Below are 18,971 nucleotides of genomic sequence, written 5' to 3' on the forward strand. Positions count from 1 at the left end.
TCCTCAGTGCCCAGCCCAGGGGACAGTGTGGGCACTTGGGCCTTCACTTGTCCCACTGTGTTCCAGAGGCTGTCTTGGCAAGGCCCTTCTCACTTTGCAGCCATGTCCTCACTCAAAGGGACTGTGCCCCCAGGGTCCCCACATCCCGTGGACGGGCCATGTGGGGGCCTCCTCCCCACCCAGACAGGCCACCCACCCAAGAAATGGCACAGACACATGAGACACAGAGCTTTATCTATGAGGCCTCTGCAGCCCAGGAGCCACGCTCAGCTCCTCACCCGGACACGCCAGGAGTAGGTGGTAAGCACGCGCTGGTGCCTGCGCACCACGCAGGTGTAGGTGCCCTCGTTGACGGCGTTGGCGATGATGCTCAGGCGGGCTTCACCCAGCGCCAGGTAGCCAGGGTAGGAGAACTCAAGGGGCTCCTGGTCCTTATACCAGCTGCGGGAGGAGGGTCCTGCATACCTGTCCTGTGCCCCTGAGAACCCTGGGCAGCCCCAGCCCCCCAGACACGCCCTCCAGCTCCCAGGACCCTGGGCAGCCCCAGCCCCCCGGGGACACACTTACTACACTTTGCCTTTCTTGTGGAGGATCTTCTGACCACATCGGAAGGTCACGTTCCTGCCCTCTGGCACCAGCCTGGTTTTGGTCCTGGGAGGTGGTGGGGTGGTGGCCACCGTGGGGAAGGGGAACTCTGCACATGGTGTGGGGAGGTGGCCTGTCAGTGTGCCCCTCAAGACCGGGGCCACCACTGGAAGGCCCGGGTGTAAGTGACCCTGCCCCAGTCCCTGCCCCCGGCGTCACCGTAGCAGAAGTCACAGCTGCTGGGGCACAGCCTCTTCATGAGCCTTCGGCGGGTGTCACAAAAGCCCTTCCGTGCCCAGGACGCACACACGAACAGCCGATCCAGGCAGCCTGAGGGGAGGGCAGCCCAGCTCAGGGCCTGCCCCCAGCTGCCCACCCACTCCCCTGCCCGCCCCAGGGCACCCACCATAGAGCCGGTGCAGCCCCCACAGCTCGTCCTGAGACAGTGCCTTCCAGCCCCGCAGCGTGGCATTGAGGTGCATGAGGGCCTGGCCGTGCTGGGAGTGCATCAGGCCCAGTGCGTGGCCGATCTCGTGGGCTGCCACATGCACCAGGTCTGTGAGCCACACACCTGCAGACCCCTGTGAGTTAGCGCCCTGGAGCCCCCAGCCTGGCCCTAGGGCCCTCAGGCCTGGTCCCCCAGGCCCAGCACATCTGCTGAAGTGCGGGTGTGGAGCCACCCTTGGCCACAGCCAAGGGAAGATAAGAATGTTCCGGACTGGGCGGTGAGCTCGGTCCCCAGGAATGCAGCTCCAGCTCCCCTCCAGCAGCATGGTGGAGGCAGTTTCAGGGCTGCTGGAACCAGGCCTGTGGCCCCACAACCTCCCTCCCTTGCCTGCTTAACCCCAAAGGGTAGGACCCTCCACAGCCCAGGAAACCCGGCTCTGCCCCACAGCCCTCTCGGCAGCCCCCCTGGTGCAGACTGAGCCCTTGGGGGCCGAGCACCTTTGGCCCCCCGGTGCAGAGAGTGAGCCCCAGGGGGCGGAGCACCTTTCTTCCAGCTGTAGCGCGTGGGGCCCAGGACCCAGTGCTCGCTGTCGTCGAAGTGAATGCCGCCGTGAGGCGGAAAGAAGGCGTGCGCCAGCTCGCCGGTGGGGCCGTCGAAGCAGTGGTGCAGGGCAGAGGCCAGGCAGTCGGTGTGGTTGGCGGGGTAGAAGCCTGTGGGGAGCGCAGGGCTGAGATAGAGCCCACCCGGCCGGGCGGGGGCGGGGGCACAGCGCCCACCTATCCGGAGGTCGCTGGGCTGCTCAGGGGCCACCTCACGGAAGCTGAAGGGGGAAACCTCGCTCCACATTCGGAAGGCAGCAGCCAGGCCCCGGCGCGTCTCACGGGGGCTCAGCAGGTTCCGGGGGAAGGAGAGGATCCTGGGGTGAGGGTCAAGGTCAGGAATGGGGCTAGGCTGTGGCCAGTAGCCCAAGCCCCACACCCTAGGGCCAGGTCGCACCTGTAGGTGAGGTTGAAGTGGTCCCAGCGCAGCCTGGCCGGGGTCAATGTGTATCGGCGTTTTCGGGGCACCAGTGGGGACAATGGACTGAGGACCTGGGCTGTAGGGACCCCTGAGGCGTCCAGCACATTCACCTCTCTCTTCACCGGAAGAAAATGGGCATGGGGAAGGCGTAAGGACAGTCCCCAAACCCCAGAATTGGTGCGGAAAGGGACTGTTAGGAAACGGGGGTGGCAGAGAACGGGCGAGGGAGGGCTTTGGCGTTCCCTCCTCTTTTTTAGTTTTCTACCCCGAGCGACCGAAAAAGGTTACCAAGAGCGGTGGGAGTGGCGGAGCCGCAGACGAATGCTGCCTCCCACCTACGGTCACCGCTGGCCCCGGACGCGCGGACGTAGGGGTTGGCGTCCGCATCCACAGACCCCCCAACCCCTACAGAAGCACCGCTGGGCCCACAGGCTGACCCCCCCGACGCGGACCGGACCCTCGCACCTGCCTTCCACCCAGCTCACCTGCGCTGCGCTCCAGGCCGGCGCCGCAGGGGCCCCTAGCCGGGCCAGCAGCAGGAGCGCCGGGAGCAGGCACAGCCCGCCCAGCACGGCCCCGAGCCGGCCGCCCTGCGCAGCCCCTGACACCTTCGCGGGGACGCAGGCCCCGCGGCCCATGGTGGACTCGCTGTCCGGCTCAGGGCCGCTGGGGCAGTGCGGCGCGGGGACCTGGGCCATGGAGCCGCCGAGGAGCGGGGAGGGGAGGCGACGGCGGGCGGCTCGGGTTACAGCCCCGTGGGGGGGGGGGGGCGCGGCGCCCATGAGGGGAACCAGCTGGCCTGTCGGGGAGCAGCAGGCGGCCGACCCCCGGGGCTTCCGGGACCCAGGACCTGTGACCGGTGACGGTGGCCCAGGCACGACCTGCTGGGTGGGGTCGCTTGGAGTGGGATAGGCCCCGAGACTCGCGCTTAAAGTGGTGTCAGTTGGGGGCTTAATGACGGTGGGACTTAATGACTCCGTGGCTTTTTTCCCAAATGTAATTCCACCCCAACCCCAAGAACCCCCAATGAGACCCGGAGCGAAACCCATCCTGACCCTGTAGCCAGCTCAGAACGCGTCCCCGCAAGAGGGAGGGGACACAGAGCCAGGGGACGTGGCAGTGAGTATGGGGCGGCTGAAGAGGCAGATGGGAGGGCCTGCAGAGGGGACAGGGGCAGGGAGCTTCAAGGGTCCCGCGGAAAGCCGGGGAGGGGCTGGCGGAGGGGCGGGCCCCGGCCGGGAGGGACCCCCTGGGAGGCAGCGCTGGAGGCAGGGAGGGTCAGGGCCGGGAATCCCGGACCAGGCCGAGGGGAGGGGGTTCTGGGAGCCGGGAAAACGGGAAGCGAAGCCAGGCGCCGGGCGTGGAGGTCTGGAACGGCCCGGCTGGGGGTGGGGAGTGGTGCCCAGCCCGGATGGCTCGACGGGGCGGCCTGCGGCAGTGCTGGCGCGAAGCCCAGACCCTAGGTGGCGCTGGGACAAGGGGCTGGCGGCTCCCGGCCAGATAAGGCCAACGTTCTGTCCCTCCCCATCCTCCACACCGGCTTCGGGCCCAGGGTGACAGCGGCGGTCTGGCCAGCGGGGACAGCGCCAAACAGCTGGCAGGCGGCCGGGCCGAGCCGCGCGGGTGGTTCTTGGAAAGCGCTGATGCCGGGCTCCCCTCTTCGTGGCTGAATATAAGCTCCAACAAACCGACCTCCCTCCGCATGCGCCCTGCCCCTGCTCAACTTCCGGAGACCCTTAGATGGGCGAGGAATGTCCACGAGAACCCGGCCCGTTTTGGTCAAACCCGGAGACTCGGCACCCGCCCAGAAGACCGGGCACGGAAAGCTCCCGCGGGGGGTCATGGGCCAAGCCTACCAGGGGAGGAAGGGCCACCCTGTTTGGTCGTGGGCGGGGGTCATGTGGTGCCCGCGCCGGGTGGTGTTTCTGCCCAGGGGCGAAGTTGACCCAGGAGCAGCGGCAGGGGCGAGGCGGGCGGCGAGGGACCACCCAGACGCTTGCTCCCGGGACCCCGTCCAGCGCCCCAGCAGGCAGCAGGCGGCAAAGTCCGAGAATCTTTTTATAAAATACAGGGGCGCGAGGCAGTCCCGGAGGGCTGCGCGTTCACACGAAGATCTGGATGCGGTCGCGGATGGGCTGGCGGCAGATGGGGCAGGCGCTGAGCGCGGCGCCGCAGGGCGCGCACGCGCCGTGGCCGCACTGGAACACCAGGCGGATGTGGCTGTCGATGCAGATCGGGCAGGTGATGCGCTCCTCCATCTGCCGGTAGCGGCTCTGAAGCTCCTCCACCAGCTGCCGCGGCGGACCAGGCGCCGGGGTGGCACTTGCCACCTCGGAGCCGTCTGCGGGTCCCGGGTGGGCAGGAGTCAGCCGCAGGCGGGTACATCGGGGGTGGGTGTGTGCGTGTGGCAGGGGGTCGCCGGAAGCAGGCAGCCGAGCCCCACCCGCCTACCTGGACGCAGCTTCTTGTTGATGACCACCTGGCACCTGATGCACTTCTTCATCCGGCGCGCGCACTCTGCGGAGAGCAGCGTGGTTGAGCGGAGCGGGGCGGGGCGGGGCAGGGCAGCCCGAGGCGCCCGGGCCGCTGGCGGCCCCCACTCACCCTCGCACACAGTGCGATGCTGGCACGGAGAGAAGAGAACCAGTAGCGCCAACTCGGAGCACACCAGGCACTCAGCAGCCTCGGGCCCCGTCGCGGCGGCCACGTGCAGGTTCGTCACGGTGTTGGGAGTGCTGAGCACGTGCCTCGGGCCCGAGGCCGCGCCTCCACCGCCGCTGGCCTGTCGCTCCCTGCAGTTGGAGGAGGGGGGCTTGAAAGGGCCCGTGGCTATGGAGGGCTTCCCCCTTGTGGTGTGGCCTACCGGAAGCGCTGGGCGCAGCCCTGCAGAGCTTTGAGCACGCGGCTCTCTGTGGCCAGGTCCAGAGGGCTCCGGCCACGATGGTTGGAGTAAGTCACATCAGCACCCTCCAGTGCCAGAAAACATGCCACGGCAGCACCCACCGTCAGTTCCGAACTGCCTGGAAGGCCCGAGGCCTGTAGCTGGGCAGCAGGACAGATGCTGTTGAGGATGGGCGCCAGGGCAGGCCTGAGGGAAGCCTCTGGGGGCACGGGGCAGCCCCAGCAGCCTATGCAAGGGGCACCCCTACCCTGGGAGAAAAGCCAAAAGTACCCCCTTCCTGTGTGAGGCTGCTCGCTCCAGAAGAGTGGAGAGGGCAGGCAAAGAGGGGCACCCCTGCCAGGCGACCTAAGGAATGAGCTCTGAGGCACCACCCCAGGCTCCCACACCATCCTTGCCCAGGACGGTCAGGTGCAGGATCCCCACAGGGGGTGCAGAGGTCGGCTCCTCAGAATCGCAGCCCCCCCACGCTGCCCCCTTCCCAAGAGCCTGACCCCCTGGGCCATCGCCGAAGGTGGAAGGTGGGGCTGTTCCAGACCCACCTCTCCAGGGCCCACTCCTTACTTCCTCACCCTGGACAGCAGCTGCAAGGGCCCTGGGTCCCCCCCAGCCCTGTCAGCCACCAGGGGTAGCAGCTGATGGCGCTGCAATGCCACATGCAGAGCTGTGTCCCCCTCCTCATCCTCGGTGTCAATGCTGCAACCAGCGTCCACCAGCAGAGGCACCAGCCCCACGTGGGCTTGCTGCACGGCCAGATGCAGCGGGGACTGCAGCTTCCGGTTGCGCACGTTCACATCACAGCCCTGGGGAAGGGGTTGGGCACACTCAGCCCAGGGACCCCCTTGGCCCCTGGCTCCCAGTCCCCAGGTGGGCCTAGGGACCCTGCACGCACTTCCTGGATGAGGATCTGAGCCACCTCTCGGTGGTTGTTGAGGGCAGCCAGGTGCAGTGCAGTGAAGCCATCCTCCTTCTTGGCGTCCACCAGCTGCCGGGCCCGCGCCAGAATCCTCCTGACAGCTCTGTGGGGGCAAGGAGAGCGGTCATCCCTGGCCTTGGGTCGAGCCAGGGTGGCGGGCAGCAGGTGCCCCCCACACTCACAGTGCGTGGCCCTTCAGGGATGCATGGTGCAGGAGTGTGAAGCCCTGGCTGTCGGCAGCAGCCACGTTGATGCTGGGAACCTCGGTGAGGACCTCGACGATGCCATTGGCGCCGGCCCCCGCAGAGATGGCGGAGTGCAGGGGCGTGTTGGCATGGCCATCCTGCCGGGGGGCCAGTGGTCACTAAGAGGTAACCGTCCCCAGAGCCAAGCTGCCTCCTGAATCCAGGGCTGGTTAGGGTCAAGGGCACCTGGGGACCAGCACTCACAGGAAGGTTGACGTCACAGCCACGCTCACACAGGCTCACCACCACCTCCAGGAAGCCCCTCTGCACAGCCAAGTGCAGCGCTGTGCTCCGCGTGCCATCGAGGGCATCTGCACCGCAGCCTGCGCTCAGGAGCATCCGGGCAGCCTCAGGTTGGTTCCTGATGGGAGAGTAAGTGGTGGGGGGCACTGTGCCTGCTGGCTGGACCCACAGACACAGCCCCTCTGGACCCCAGAGCCTGCCCAGCCTCACCCCAGGGCTGCGTAGTGCAGTGCAGTGTGGCCCTCATCGTCCGGCAGGTCCACGCCTGCCCGTGCTTGCAACAGCAGTCGCACTAGCTCCACCTGGCCCAGGTACGCAGCCACCTGCAGGGCAGTCCTACCCTGGTTCTTGGTGTCCACCTGTCAGGAGAGCCAGCAAGTGAGTCCAGGACCCATCACCTTCTGACCCTCACGTTGGCCAGGAGGGCAGGGGGCCTGCCTGTTCTGGGTGCCTCCGCAGCAGGTCCAGAGCCCGGGCCACATTGCCCAGCGCCGCCTCCACCACCAGCCTCCCTGGGTGCTCAGGGTCACTCTTTTGAGCCCGCAGCTTGTCCAGGGCCACACTCAGTGAACCTGGGGGAGGACGGGGGTAAGTGCTGGTCAAGGGCCACCCTGCCTCCCCCGGCTACCAGGGTTGGGGCGCACTTTTGTTCTCCCGGGCACGCTCAGCCACGTCCAGATTCGTGTCCTCCTCTGGCCGGTAGGCCACCAGGCAGGAAGGACTGAAGGTCCACCGCTGCCCACCGACTGCCACACGCAGGTTCCCATCTCCAAACACCTTTACCACTTTCCCGACTCTGCCCAGGGCCTGAGGGAGAGAGGTGGGGTCACAGCAAGTCATAGCAGGGGAAGTCACAACAGGAGCAAGGGGACTCACGGGGGCCATGTCGTCTGTCCACTCGCCGTGCCCAGCCTGCAGTCGCTTCACAGCGTCGAGGTCATCGATGACACGGACCACGTCGCCCACCCAGAAGGAGTTGTGCTGGATGACAGAGAGGCAGGTAAGGGGCTCCCCCCGGCCACATGAGGGCGCCCAGGGTCGTGGAGGGTACCCCCAAAGAGCTCCACAGGACAGGCAGGCATGAACCTGACCCCAGTTCCTGCCCCAAGCACAACCCGATGGTCTGGTTGGACAAGGACCATAGGTGACCAAAGCAGCCCCAGGTGGCCCAACCCCAGAGCCATGGGGGCGACAGCTGGAGAGGCAGCTGGGCAGCGGCATCCAGACCAGACAAAAGCCAGCTCTGGGAAGGTGTGAAGGCCCACGCGGCCTGGTCCTGACGTGCGTGTACATTGACCCGACCGCCGCCGGCAGCATGGCGAGAAGCCCAGGGCGGAGCCAGGCCTAGGGGCGGGGCCAGGCCTAGGGGCGGGGCCTTGGACGTCAGGGGCGGGGCCCGAGGGCGGCGCTCCTACCCCTCCCCCGCCCCTGCGCAGAGCACCAGCAAGCGCACTGCTCCGCGCAGCTCCGCGAGCCCCTCCTCGAAGACTCCCCGTCCGCGTGTTTTGGACTCCAGGTTCAGGGCTGAGCGCTGACTCGTTCCTGCCCCAACAGCTGCCCCTCTGTCCTCCATCCCCCAAGTCCTGCTTTGCAGGCAGCTCTCACTGTGTCCATCTTGCCCACGCTGCTAGTCCCATCGACATCCATCTCCCAGTCCGCCTTACAGGCCACTCCCATCTGCCTCCACGCTGCACTCACTGGAAGCATCTTAGAAAGCAAGCCCAGGGCCCCACTTCCAGCCTACTATCGTGTCCACCTTCCTGCTGTCCTCAGGACAGGCCCTGGCCTGCCCACTATAGCCTCAGGGTACCTCGCTCTCCTCTAGGCCACTTCATGCCTGGATCCCCTTTTCCTTGGCCCCACCTTCACCCACCAGGCTCTCCCCTTCCTTCAGCTCTGGGGACCCAAGGGGGCACCAGCGCCATACTCCTGCCTGACCTCTCCCAGGGCTGCGTAGATACATGGAGGGGTTACAGAAGTGAATGGGTGAGGCTCAGCCTAGCCCCTAGGCACCTTGGTGAGAGCCCCCGGGTGGAAGGTCCAGCGGGTCTCGTGGTTGAACTGCACACGCACGTCCCCACGGTCGGTGATACGGTGCACGGTGCCCGTCTGTCCGATAAACTGTGGCGGGTCACGGAGACTATGGCTGGGGGTCCAGAGGGCTTGGGAGGGGAAGGCACACCGGGCTCAGTGGGGAGGCAGCTCACCTCTGCCATCCTGGGGTTCCAGCCGCCATGGCCTTCCTCCATGTCCCTCAGGACGTCTATGTCCAACAGACACTTGACCTTGTCCCCACGCTGGAAGGGCTGGCCGTCGGCACTCACCCTGCGCTGCAGCTCTGCTGGCTTGCCTGGGAGGGTGGCAGGCCAGGCCTCAGGCAGCACCCCCACCCAGGACATCACAGGCTAGCCCCTGCCCAACCAGGGCAGGAGGGCAGCCAGTGTTGGTGGGGCCAGTCCCATACCCAGCCTGGGGAGGTGCTCCTTGTAGTAGAAGCCACCAGCTGCCTCGCCTACACACTTGAGGTCCACCTTGCCCTTGTGGCCCACACGGTACACATTGGTAGTTCCATCTGCCCACGTCACGCTGGCCACGCTCCGGCCCGTCTCCACATCCCAGCCACGGATGTCCACCACGCGACCTTGCTTCCCTTCTCCTCCTGGGGAGATAGTGTCCCCACCCAAAGGCTAAGACTCGCCTCACGGCTGAGCCGCAGCCTCACCTCCCACTCCCCCTCCCCCTCCCGCCGCCACTCACCATCCTGTGAGCCCCACTCCCAGTCGGGGCCTCGCACCACCTTTGCACCCTGGAAGATGCCCCTTAGTGGGATCCTAGGGAGACCCTGGCGGGGACTCAGGGTGACACTGCAAGAGAGTGAGTCCGAGCCACGCAGGAGAGCGGCGTCATGGTCAGGCCCGCGCCCTGCAGCCTAGCCCTCCACCCCCAGGCTCCTGCTTAACCAGGCGGGTCTGCCAGATGGTGTCCCAGCTCCTGCCCAGGAACGGCCTTCCACACTCGAAGGTTCTGTGGGGACTATCCCTGATTCCAGGCTGGGAGGGGACCTGGCCACCCTCAGAGTGCAGCCCCCTGGGTATCTATGCTAAGCCTGCTGTGCCCAGTGGGTGGGGCCTGGCCTGGCCAGCAAAGGGCAGAACTAAGAATGTAGGCCTGGCCAGCAGCACACAGCCACCGGGACCGGAACACACACAGGGTGGGTCAAGGAGACAGGTGGCAGCAGGGAACAAGGGGTGGGGCCTCCGGGTGCCTGGTCTAGCCCAGCAGAGACCCCTCCCAGCCTAGACCCTCTGACACAGCACAGTGGTCTACACCAGCTGGCACCATCCCAGCTGTGCCCAAGGGCTGGTTCTAGAGTGGGCTGCCCTGCCAGGCCTGGCACCTCCAGGGGCATGCCCGCTGCCTCGATGCCACTGCTGCTGGTATGGCCACATGCAGGCCACTGGGCGCCACGCCTGGCTCTGGGGTGTGGCAGCACAGAGACGCTGTCCGCAGCTCCTCCCCCGGCCACATCCCCAGACTTGTGGGCGTGGCTCAGGAGGACTGCCTCCCGGGGCAGGCGGGGACTCACGGGCGCGAGTGGGCAGTCTCGTAGCGCTCAAAGGCGTGGGCCAGGTCGTGCTTGTTGTGCATGTAGCACTGCGTGCAGAGGTCGTAGTCGAAGCAGACGCGGCACTTCCAGCGCATGCCCCGAAGCCCGTGCTTCTTGCAGCAGTCGCAGATGATGTTGGGGTGGCGGACGCCTGGGGGCAGGGCAGGGTCAGCTGGGCGGTGGCCCCCGGGGCGCACTGGCCCTCCCGCCACCTGTACCACCACACACCAATCTGCGCGTTGTCGTAGAGCAGCAGGTCGTGGGCACCCTGGTAGCCGGCGCGGTAGTTGGTGCGCGTGCCCTGGTCCCACTGCACGACAACTGTGCGGTCTGGGGTCGAGGGGCTGCCATGGCGGCCGAGCTCCACCACTGTGCCCACGCCGCCCTCGCCGCCATCCTGCTGGCCCCACTTCCAGTCCACTCCACGCACCACTCGCATGCCCACCTGCACACCCGCCTGGGGGTCAGGGTCCATGGTGGGAGGGGCTGCTTAAGAACCTGTAAACAGAGAGCACCCTCAGGCCATGTCAGAAGGCCACAGGGCCAGCTTACCCACAGGACCACCTGGGAGACAGGGTGGGCCAGGAGCAGAAAGAACCAACACAAAAGAACAAGGCGGAGGGGCAGAAAGCAGGTACAAATGCCCTGAGGCCAGGGAGGTGGGAGCACAGGCACATAGGTCAGTACCAGGGGAGGCCAGCAGGCAAGCTGGATAGGACACCTGACCTGGAAGAGGGACCAGGAATCAGATGGGCAGGCATGTGCTAGTGGACTGGTTTCAGATAGTCAGTTTACTTAGGATTTTGGCTGGTTGCTATTTGTTTCTGTGATGCTGAGGCTGGAACCCAGGGTCCTGCTCGTGCTAGGCCAGCCTGCACCCTGAGCCACATCCCAGCTGTGCATTTTGAAACTAGTTGATTTGTAAAGTAAAACCACAGCTTTTGGGAGAAAACAGACGATTTCTTTGTATGGCCAAGTTGAGGGCTGCTGTTCAACCACCCAGCAACTGAACAGGCAGCAGGGCCGGAGGTGAGATGTGTAGAACTTGGGCCCCCACAAGTCGTGCCCAGAATGTGCAAAGAACTCCCACAGCTCCGCGTGGACGCTGGAGGAGCAAAGAAAATGGGCAGCACACAGAAGCGGGCACATCCAGATACCAGCCCACAGCGTGTCACCAGGACACTCGTGGGTAGAGTGTAGCCCTTGGCCCCGTGCCTTGGGGACAACAGAGAGGGCACATGTGGACAAGTGCGGCCTGGCCTCAGAGGTGGCACACTAACAGGAGCACCCGCCCCTGTCCTTGGGGGGAATACAGTGAGGTTCTGGTCCCCAAGTGAGCACAAGCCCACCTCACCACGCACACAAAGTTCACAAACAGCTTGGAGGACAACAGCCAAACGTGGGAGGCCACTACAGGCACTCCATCCACAACAAGTTTGCAAAAGGGACAAGCAAAGTCACAGCCTTAGGAGCCAGCCTCGCTGGTCCCACGCATTCATTTTGGGTCACCTATGGCCTGAGCATTCTGTGTTGGGCTAATCTTGAACAAAGTCTTATTGATACAAATGGATCTGAAAGACAGGACATGAACGGGGGAGGGTGCCCAGGCACAGGGACTATGAAGGAGTCATATGCTCTCTCTCATTTGAATGTCAGGCCACTGGCTTAGGAAGGAGCCCCCAGGACACTGCCTGGAGTGGGGGGCACCAGCAACCTGGCTCCAGGACTCACGCTCAGCTTCCAACAGGGGCTGGAGGTTGCCCTGGAGCTGGCTGGTGCACGGAAGCCTGGAGGGGATGTGGCCAGTCAGCAAAGCCCCTCCAGGTCCAGTTAGGTCCCAAGGGCCTTGCTCAGCCACAGAACTTGGAGGCAGCCCAGGCCTGGGAGTGACCAGGGGAGGAATGAACCACCTCTCCACCAGGCTCTCCAGGAATGAAGCGCCTCTACACCGGGCTCCGCTCCAGGGTCCCTGTTCCTGTCCCAGCCTGACACTTAGTCTGCTGGGCCAGTTAGTTCTGGAAGCACTCTGCCTCCTGTGAAGCCAAGGGTGGGCACAGGAAGCCCCCACTCCAGCTCTGGCTTGGGGTTGGAGGCACCAATCCAAAGCCTGTGTCTGGCTCTCAGTCTACACCTGCCTCAGGTCCTCAGGGACATGAACCTCTTGGTCAACTCAGCATTCAGCGGTTCTCCCAGCCCAGGACCACCAGGACTGCCACAGAAACAGGTGGACTAAAGCTCACTCTCTTCTGGTCCAGGGCCAATTAGGATTCTTCTTGAACAGCAGGACTCTGCTTCTTCAGAAAACACCTCAATAGTCTGAGGCTTCCACTCTCTGGGCTCTGGAGACCCTGCCAAGATGTGGCACTTCGGCCCAAGGCCAGGGGAGGGCCAGCACCAGTGACTTCCTCTGCCTTCCAGCAATGGCTCAAGCCCAGAACAGCCCCAGCAAGAACTCATGACAAGGATGCCCAAAGCTCTTATGAGCCTGTGAGCCCAGACCAGGGGAAGGGTCCAGTGGGGGCCACAGGCCAGTCATGTGTGGCAGCCAGCTCTGCTTTTCTAGCTGCCTCTGCAGCCTGTGCAGCAGCGCCACCCCATCATCCACTGCCAAGCATGCAGCCAGACCAGCCCCTCACTGCCCTTAGGACCATCAGGAAGCCCTACACAATCCCACTCAACTCACTCGCCCAGGAAGCAAACCTACAAAGGCAGGGCATCCCAGGGCCGCCCGCATGCCCAGTCATGGCCATATCCCTGGCTGGCTGGCCTCTGTTGGCCTCAACGACCACTGAATGCATGAGACTGAGTGAAACTCAGGCACCCAGGAAGCTTCCGCTCCTGAGACAACCAGCAGGCCCAACGTCCCAATGTCCCAGTGGCCCAGCCAGTCAGGCAGGGCCTAACCCACACTGCATGCTTTCCACAGCCAGGCATCAGCATCTTACCCAGGCAGCACAGCTGCACCTGGCCCTGGGAAAAGACCCAAGTGCCAGGAGCTGGTGCCGTGGTCATTCTGCAGCCAAGCAGCTTGCCCTGCCTGTGAGCCCAGCTTCTCAGCCGAGCCTGCCTGGCCCGGCCCAGGCCAGCAGCCATGCCTGCCTGCCAGCTATGGCCCCCTGGCCACTTGTGCTTTTACAAGACACAGGGATGATGCCCCAAGCATGAGTGCAAACAAGGCCAACCACTGTGCCCAGCCACTTAGGGGAATGGGCGAAGGCAGAGACCAAGGTGGAGAGTGCCTGGCAAGGTCTGCAGGAACTCAGGACCACACTTCAGCTGACAACTGCCCGATGAGGGGTAGCAAGGCCACCAGAAGTCCAGCCTGTGACGATACCTGCCTACCACCACACCTGGCGTTTTTAGAACAGCCAGACAACTGTCCTCAGTCATGGACAGCAGACTGCCACATTCTGGAGGACTACTCTCAGATGAGCCCACAGAGACAGACCACAGCTAGGCAGGACATGGGGAGGGCTCAGCTGGAGAATCAGGGCCTAGGGACGCCCAGGGCTGCCTGGACAAGAAGGGAGGAGCTGGAGGGGCTCTGTGCACTTGCTTGTCCCCTGGGTGCCAAGGTGAGAGAGCCCTGAGAAGCACCGAGAAGCACTGAGGATCCTCCTCGGCAGTACCCTCCGTCCTTCATAGCATCACCCGTCTTGGCAAGCGCCTCTGCCTGAGCTGGTCTTCTGACACCACAGGGACAGGCAGGGGACAGAGCTTCTGGGACTCAGAAACCCTGAGACTTGGCATTCTAGGACCTTCTCAGGGAGACCTGATGACTTCCCTCACCCTTCCTTCCAGGCATCCCTGCCTGGCCTTTGTCACTGTTGTCCCTGGGCCCAGCATGTCATTCTGGTCATGTTCCCATCACCACTGAGCTCCTGTGCCTCAACTACTTGTTATGGTTTAGATACAAAGTGCCCCCAAACTCCTGTTAATGTGGGACCATTCGGAGGTGACTCTTCCCTGTGGTCTCTCTTTTCTTGACTGGGCCATGGGCCAGCAGCTTTCCTCCACTGGGCCCTTCCCCATGACCTTGAACACAGAGCTGGAGTGGGAAGCTTATGGACTGAGACCTCTGAAACCATGAGCCCCAAATAAACTTTTCCTCCTCTAAGTTGTTCTTCTCAGGTATTTCAGTCACAGTGATGTAAAAGGTAAGCACTACTTCATCTCAAAAGGTCTCACCAGAAGTGCATGTGGCAGTGAGTGGGGAAGCAGTAATAAGCCAGAGGGAAGGGACCCAGGGGGTCTTGGCTCTTCCTCCCCTCCCTCTGGGAAGTCTTTCGTCTTAGGGCAGCATGGGGATCCTGACCACCAGTGAGGAGCCTGCCCATCCCCACTGGCTATAGAGAGCTAGGGGCCATGGGGCCTTGCAGGTGACCTGGCTACCTCCTTATGGAGGACAATGGATTCATCCTCTGGGCTTCCCTGCTATTGCTGTCCTCCTTGGGCAATGGATAACCACCACTCAGGGCTGGGTTGGGGTGAAACTGGCCCCTAAGAGCACTGGGCACTGCCTGAGAATAGAGTGGATCTGCTGTGTCTAACTTAGCAAGTCCAGGAAGGGGCCTAGATGCCTGGACAGCACTCTGCACCAGGTAGGCCACACTGCAGGCCTCACGTGAGTCCCTGCCCAGGGCGCCTGCAGGAGGGGAACTCCTGATATGGGGCAGGAATGGGGGCCCTGTCCTGGTGAAGGACTGCCAGGCCCAGACTCTCTGGGACAGGGGTACCCAGAGGGCACCTCATTACCTCTGCCTCTTCCAGGAAATACCCTGCCACAGCCTCCTGACTGCAGCACACCGGCCCTTTCTGGAGAGCAGGCATCCTCTGAGCCACCTACTCCCACCTTCCTGGAAGTACCAGGAATCCCTGAGCACCTATAAGCTGGCTCCCCACAGTTACCCTCCGCTTGCTCACTCTGGGCCCAGGCTGCCACAGAAAGAGCAGATACCCTGCACAGACCTGCCAAAGCATCCCAGGAACAGCCCACAGCCCTGCAGGATCCTCAACCCAGTGTATGTGGAGGGGCTCCAGGGAGCATGCTGGCACCTGCCAGCACAGCCCAGGTGTACAGGTGGCCTACTGTTGGACCCATAGAAACAGCTGCCAACCATTCCCAGCTGTCCACTTGTGAACACACAGCCAGCAGTCATGCCTCAGGGTGCCAGACACTGCCATGGGCAGTGCATGCTGCCACCTCAGTGGGAAAGGTGTCCACAGAGTTGTCAACTTCGTCCCTTCACCAGCCATCCGGGCTGAGAGCCACACTCTGGCTGGCTCCCAAACACCCAGAAGGCTGTCCTTCAGCTGTCCACCATGACTGTGGGCCAGGCAGAGCATGCAGCCTTGGTTGGCAAATGTGCTTCAGCAAAATCAGAACTCACCTCAGAGCAAACAGCAGCCTTTAGTCAGCATCCCAGGCACTTAGCTGACACTTCCTGGGTCACAAATTTGCTCAGCCACCAAGATTTCCTGAGGGAAACTAGCAGCCATCGGTGACACAGAACACAGCAAACCAAGCAGCAGGCAGCAAGCCACTCTGGGGAAACACGGTGCCAGAGGCGGTCTTACACGCTTAGCATGTGAGCATCAGGGCTGCCGTTGCCCGTCAGAGCTCCCTTCCACAAACAACAGCCATCCCTCATAGAACAAAAGTACTGGACAACTCAGGAGAATGCTGTCCACTGTCTGTGAATATTTTATTGGAAAGTTTTACACAGCCATAAATATGAAATCATGTGTAGTGAAAATGCTGGCAGACTGCCTTTATTCACAAGAATACCACATGAAACCCAGACCGCTCAGGACGTGAGGCTGCCTGTCTACTGCCCTTCCCGCTAACCCTGCTGTGCCTCCAGCTGCGACTCCAACACTGCTGAACTGACACTGTGGCACCATCTCTGGCAAACACTGGTGCATCACAGGCTACTGGGTATCAGTGGAGTCCAGCCCCCTGGGGAATGGGGAAGTCCTGAGACAGAGGCCAGGAAACTGACCTGCCATACATTAATACCTACTGGAGCACCACGAAGCACACCTGTAATCCCAGAGACTCGGGTGACTGAGGCAGGAAGATGACAACTTCGAGGTCAGTCTCAGCAACTTAGTGAGACCTTGTCTCAAAATAAAAAGGGCTGAAAATGTGGCTAGGTGGTTAAGTGCCCTTGGGTTCAATCCCCAGTACCAAAAAGGAAAGGAAAAAAAAAAAAAAAAGACACCTTCTGGGGGAAAAGACATACAGTGTGGGATGTCACCACTACTACTCTTGGCCACTTAGCTGGAGACCCTCAGGCATACTGCAGCCTGAGATGTCATCCCACCGACTGCCCAGGCTGACCTTGGGCAGGAGAGTGACAGATACTTGTTGCACTGGAGCAACAGGTCAGAGTAAAATGGGAGCCAGGAACCTTCCCAGAAGGGCCAGGGCTCTTGCACTTGGCCTGGTCGGTCCCCAGGTCGGCTGGCGCCCATCAGGAGCCTACCTGGTACTTCTGCTTTCCTCAATTGGTTCTGCACCCAGAGGGGAAAGGCAAAATGATTTCTCACTCACCCACACACAAGCACACTCAGACACAAACACAACCCCTCTGACATGACATCAGGCCTCACCCAGGGGCAAAGGCACCGAACCCCAACTATCAGGCCACAGCCAGCCAAGAGCTCACCTGTCTGGCCGCCCACTGTCCCCCGCCGCCCGCCTTGAGACTCGGGCTGTAACCCTGATGCCTGGAGACCTGGGACTGGCCTCTGCCGTGCTCAGCTCCAGCGCAAGCCCCGAGCGATCCAACCCTGCGGCCGGAGGTGCCGAGACAAGCAGTTACTACCTACGACCCGGCCCCGGGCCCGGGCGCTGCCGCCCACCCGGAAGGGTCACCGGAGTCCGGCGGCCGGGATCCGCTGCGGCAGCCGGGCGCCAGGGTCCGCCAGAGCCTGCGGACGTCGGGGCCCCGCGCTGCGCGCCGGCCGAGGCTGCGGAGGCGCAGCGGCACGAGCGGCCGCTCAGGGGTAGGGACCCGAGGCCCGCCGCCCACGCTGTCCGCAGGGCCGGGGCACCCGCCCTGCCAACCAGGCCCGCTCCCTGCCGCCGTCCCGGCTCCGTGAGGCCGCCCGGGCCCCCGCCCCGGGCCCCCACTTGCCCGGAGTTTCCGCGCGCCCGCTCGGGCCCGGGGCGCGGGGGAGTGGGGTAACGCCGAGGCTGACCGCCAGTCGTCTGCCGGCGGCCCCAGCGCGTGCGGCGGCGCCCGCCCTTCGGCTACTGCGCAGCGCCCTGCCTCGCAGCCCACCGGCCGCCGGCCGCGACCCCGGCTCGGGTCTCGGGCCGCCGCAAGGCCCGCCGGGAGCTGTAGTTCCCGGCTTCAGACCAGGGGGCGGGGCGGCTCCGCGAGGCCCCACGCGTGACGCACGCGGCGCCCGCCAGGGGGGCGGGGCGGGCGGCTCCCAGGAGGCCCCGCGCGTGGCCTACGCGACGCCCCTCCACGGGGCGGAACTGATGGCTCCCAAGAAGCTCCGCGCTCGACGCACGCGCCCTAAGGCCGGGGGCGGGGCGGGCGGCTCCCAAGAAGCCCCGCGCGTGACGCTCCTGACGCAAGCGCGAGCCGGGCTGCGGGCGGACTGCCGGTTAGGGATGCTGCGGCGGCAGGTGTCCTGCGTGTGCGTGGGGAGAACTGGAGATGTGCTCGCCCTCTGGCAGCGGGGCACGTTTCGGGGAGAGGACGAGGAGCCAGGGGAGCGGGAGGTCGGGGCGCGCGTTCTGACGCCCAGGAGGCGGAAGCTCGGGGAGCGACGTCTCGCTCAGAACCGGCCTGCAGCAGGGTGCCCGAAAGGCCTCTCAACCGACGGTTTGGGACTTAATTTGCGTTAGGGTCAAAGTCGCGCCAGTGCGCACGGTGCGTTTTGTTTGCGGGGCTGGGGCTGGGCGACCCAGGCTCCGCGCCCGCTGCGCACGCCGCTGCCCGCTCGTGGCCTTGCTCGAGTAGAGTCCCCCGTGCCTCTCAGTAGCAGACTACCGTGCGTTTGCCTGTTGGCCTTGGACAAACCTTAAACTTTCCTTGAGATCAGTGAGCTTGGCTCCCCCCTCGTTGTTCGTGGTACCTCCCTAATTGCCCCTCTCTCGGCTTACGTTTTCAGGATCACCGCGCCCCTGCTTTTACTGCCACTTCATGAAACCATGGCTCATGCCTCCGTTCCTGCACAGTCTCTTGGTTTTCCTCTCGAGTTCATTGTTACCAATTATTTTCATATACCGAGGTTTTTTTTGTTTTTTTTTTTTTGTGTGTGTGGTGCTAGGGATTGAACCCAGGGCCTTGTGCATGCAAGGCAAGCACTCTACCAACTGAGCTATATCCCCAGCCCCTTTATATACCGAGCTTTTTACTAACACGTGGTAATTTCTTTTTTCAAGAGCTCCAACATCTTTGCCACGTGCCTGTCAGTGACATTTTCTAAGGACTCAAGCACAACAGTTGTGTTTATCCCTAGAGACCTCACAGAGCCCTCGACCCCCCTGTTCCAACCTAGGCTGCTGTCGGCAGGAGCTTTTCTCTGAGCTCCTGTGAATGTCTCTCTCCTGTCTTGGGTCCCTGTTCTTTGCAATCTGTGCCGTCTTCAGGCTTCGTTTACTGTGTTATCTTGCTGTAGTGGGTCCTCTGGTAACAACTATAAAGAACATGCACTCTGGCGTCTGCAGAGTGCAGTACCTTCAGTCCTGCCTGGGACCTTTAGGCAACAGTAGCAGTGACCACAGTGTGAACAGGGAAGCTACTGGACTGAGACAGGGGCTCCTGCAGGCTGAGCGCAGGGGTCTGCAGTGCTTCTAAGGGTTGGGGAAGAACACTAGTACCATGACCTCTCATCTAGGAGAGGGACCAGTGGGCAGGCCCTATCTTGAAAGAATTACCAAGGTTACTCCAGTATAGGACAATTCTGGAGTGTTTTAGCTTTTGTGTTGCTGTGATCAAAACACCCAACAAGGACGACTTAGAGGATGGAAAGTTTATTTGGGG

The 18,971-nt window shown here is 63.2% G+C and overlaps 2 protein-coding genes across 8 annotated transcripts; both read right to left on the minus strand.

Annotated features, from left to right (window-relative positions):
* Window positions 1-225: 225 nt before the first annotated feature.
* Window positions 226-3,954, minus strand: Mmp23b (matrix metallopeptidase 23B). 2 transcript variants are annotated; one of them, XM_047554892.1, is made up of 8 exons: window positions 2,539-3,954; window positions 2,030-2,169; window positions 1,810-1,949; window positions 1,576-1,743; window positions 992-1,156; window positions 805-915; window positions 568-694; window positions 226-441 (listed from the first exon to the last, which is right to left on the minus strand). In XM_047554892.1, the coding sequence occupies exons 1-8, from the start codon at window positions 3,100-3,102 to the stop codon at window positions 267-269; spliced, it is 1,590 nt and encodes a 529-aa protein (XP_047410848.1). In that variant the 5' UTR covers window positions 3,103-3,954; the 3' UTR covers window positions 226-266. The 2 variants fall into 2 exon arrangements, with proteins under 2 accessions (XP_047410848.1, XP_047410843.1); XM_047554887.1 differs by having other exon boundaries at window positions 1,576-1,949.
* Window positions 3,955-4,097: 143 nt separating this feature from the next.
* Mib2 (MIB E3 ubiquitin protein ligase 2) lies at window positions 4,098-16,764 on the minus strand. Of its 6 annotated transcripts, none has more exons than XM_047554869.1 (20): window positions 16,635-16,764; window positions 15,354-15,508; window positions 10,192-10,461; window positions 9,943-10,114; window positions 9,114-9,220; window positions 8,821-9,015; window positions 8,564-8,706; window positions 8,370-8,465; window positions 7,233-7,337; window positions 7,001-7,163; window positions 6,795-6,928; window positions 6,567-6,715; window positions 6,318-6,474; window positions 6,051-6,211; window positions 5,845-5,971; window positions 5,525-5,755; window positions 4,917-5,095; window positions 4,658-4,845; window positions 4,505-4,570; window positions 4,098-4,394 (listed from the first exon to the last, which is right to left on the minus strand). In XM_047554869.1, the coding sequence occupies exons 3-20, from the start codon at window positions 10,436-10,438 to the stop codon at window positions 4,156-4,158; spliced, it is 2,859 nt and encodes a 952-aa protein (XP_047410825.1). In that variant the 5' UTR covers window positions 10,439-10,461; window positions 15,354-15,508; window positions 16,635-16,764; the 3' UTR covers window positions 4,098-4,155. The 6 variants fall into 6 exon arrangements, with proteins under 6 accessions (XP_047410825.1, XP_047410792.1, XP_047410807.1 ...); XM_047554836.1 differs by having other exon boundaries at window positions 8,370-8,477; XM_047554851.1 differs by having other exon boundaries at window positions 8,370-8,477; window positions 15,354-15,441; window positions 16,635-16,732.
* Between the last annotated feature and the right edge of the window lie 2,207 nt (window positions 16,765-18,971).

The sequence above is a fragment of the Sciurus carolinensis genome, chromosome 1, assembly GCF_902686445.1.
Source record: "Sciurus carolinensis chromosome 1, mSciCar1.2, whole genome shotgun sequence".
NCBI lineage: Eukaryota > Metazoa > Chordata > Mammalia > Rodentia > Sciuridae > Sciurus > Sciurus carolinensis.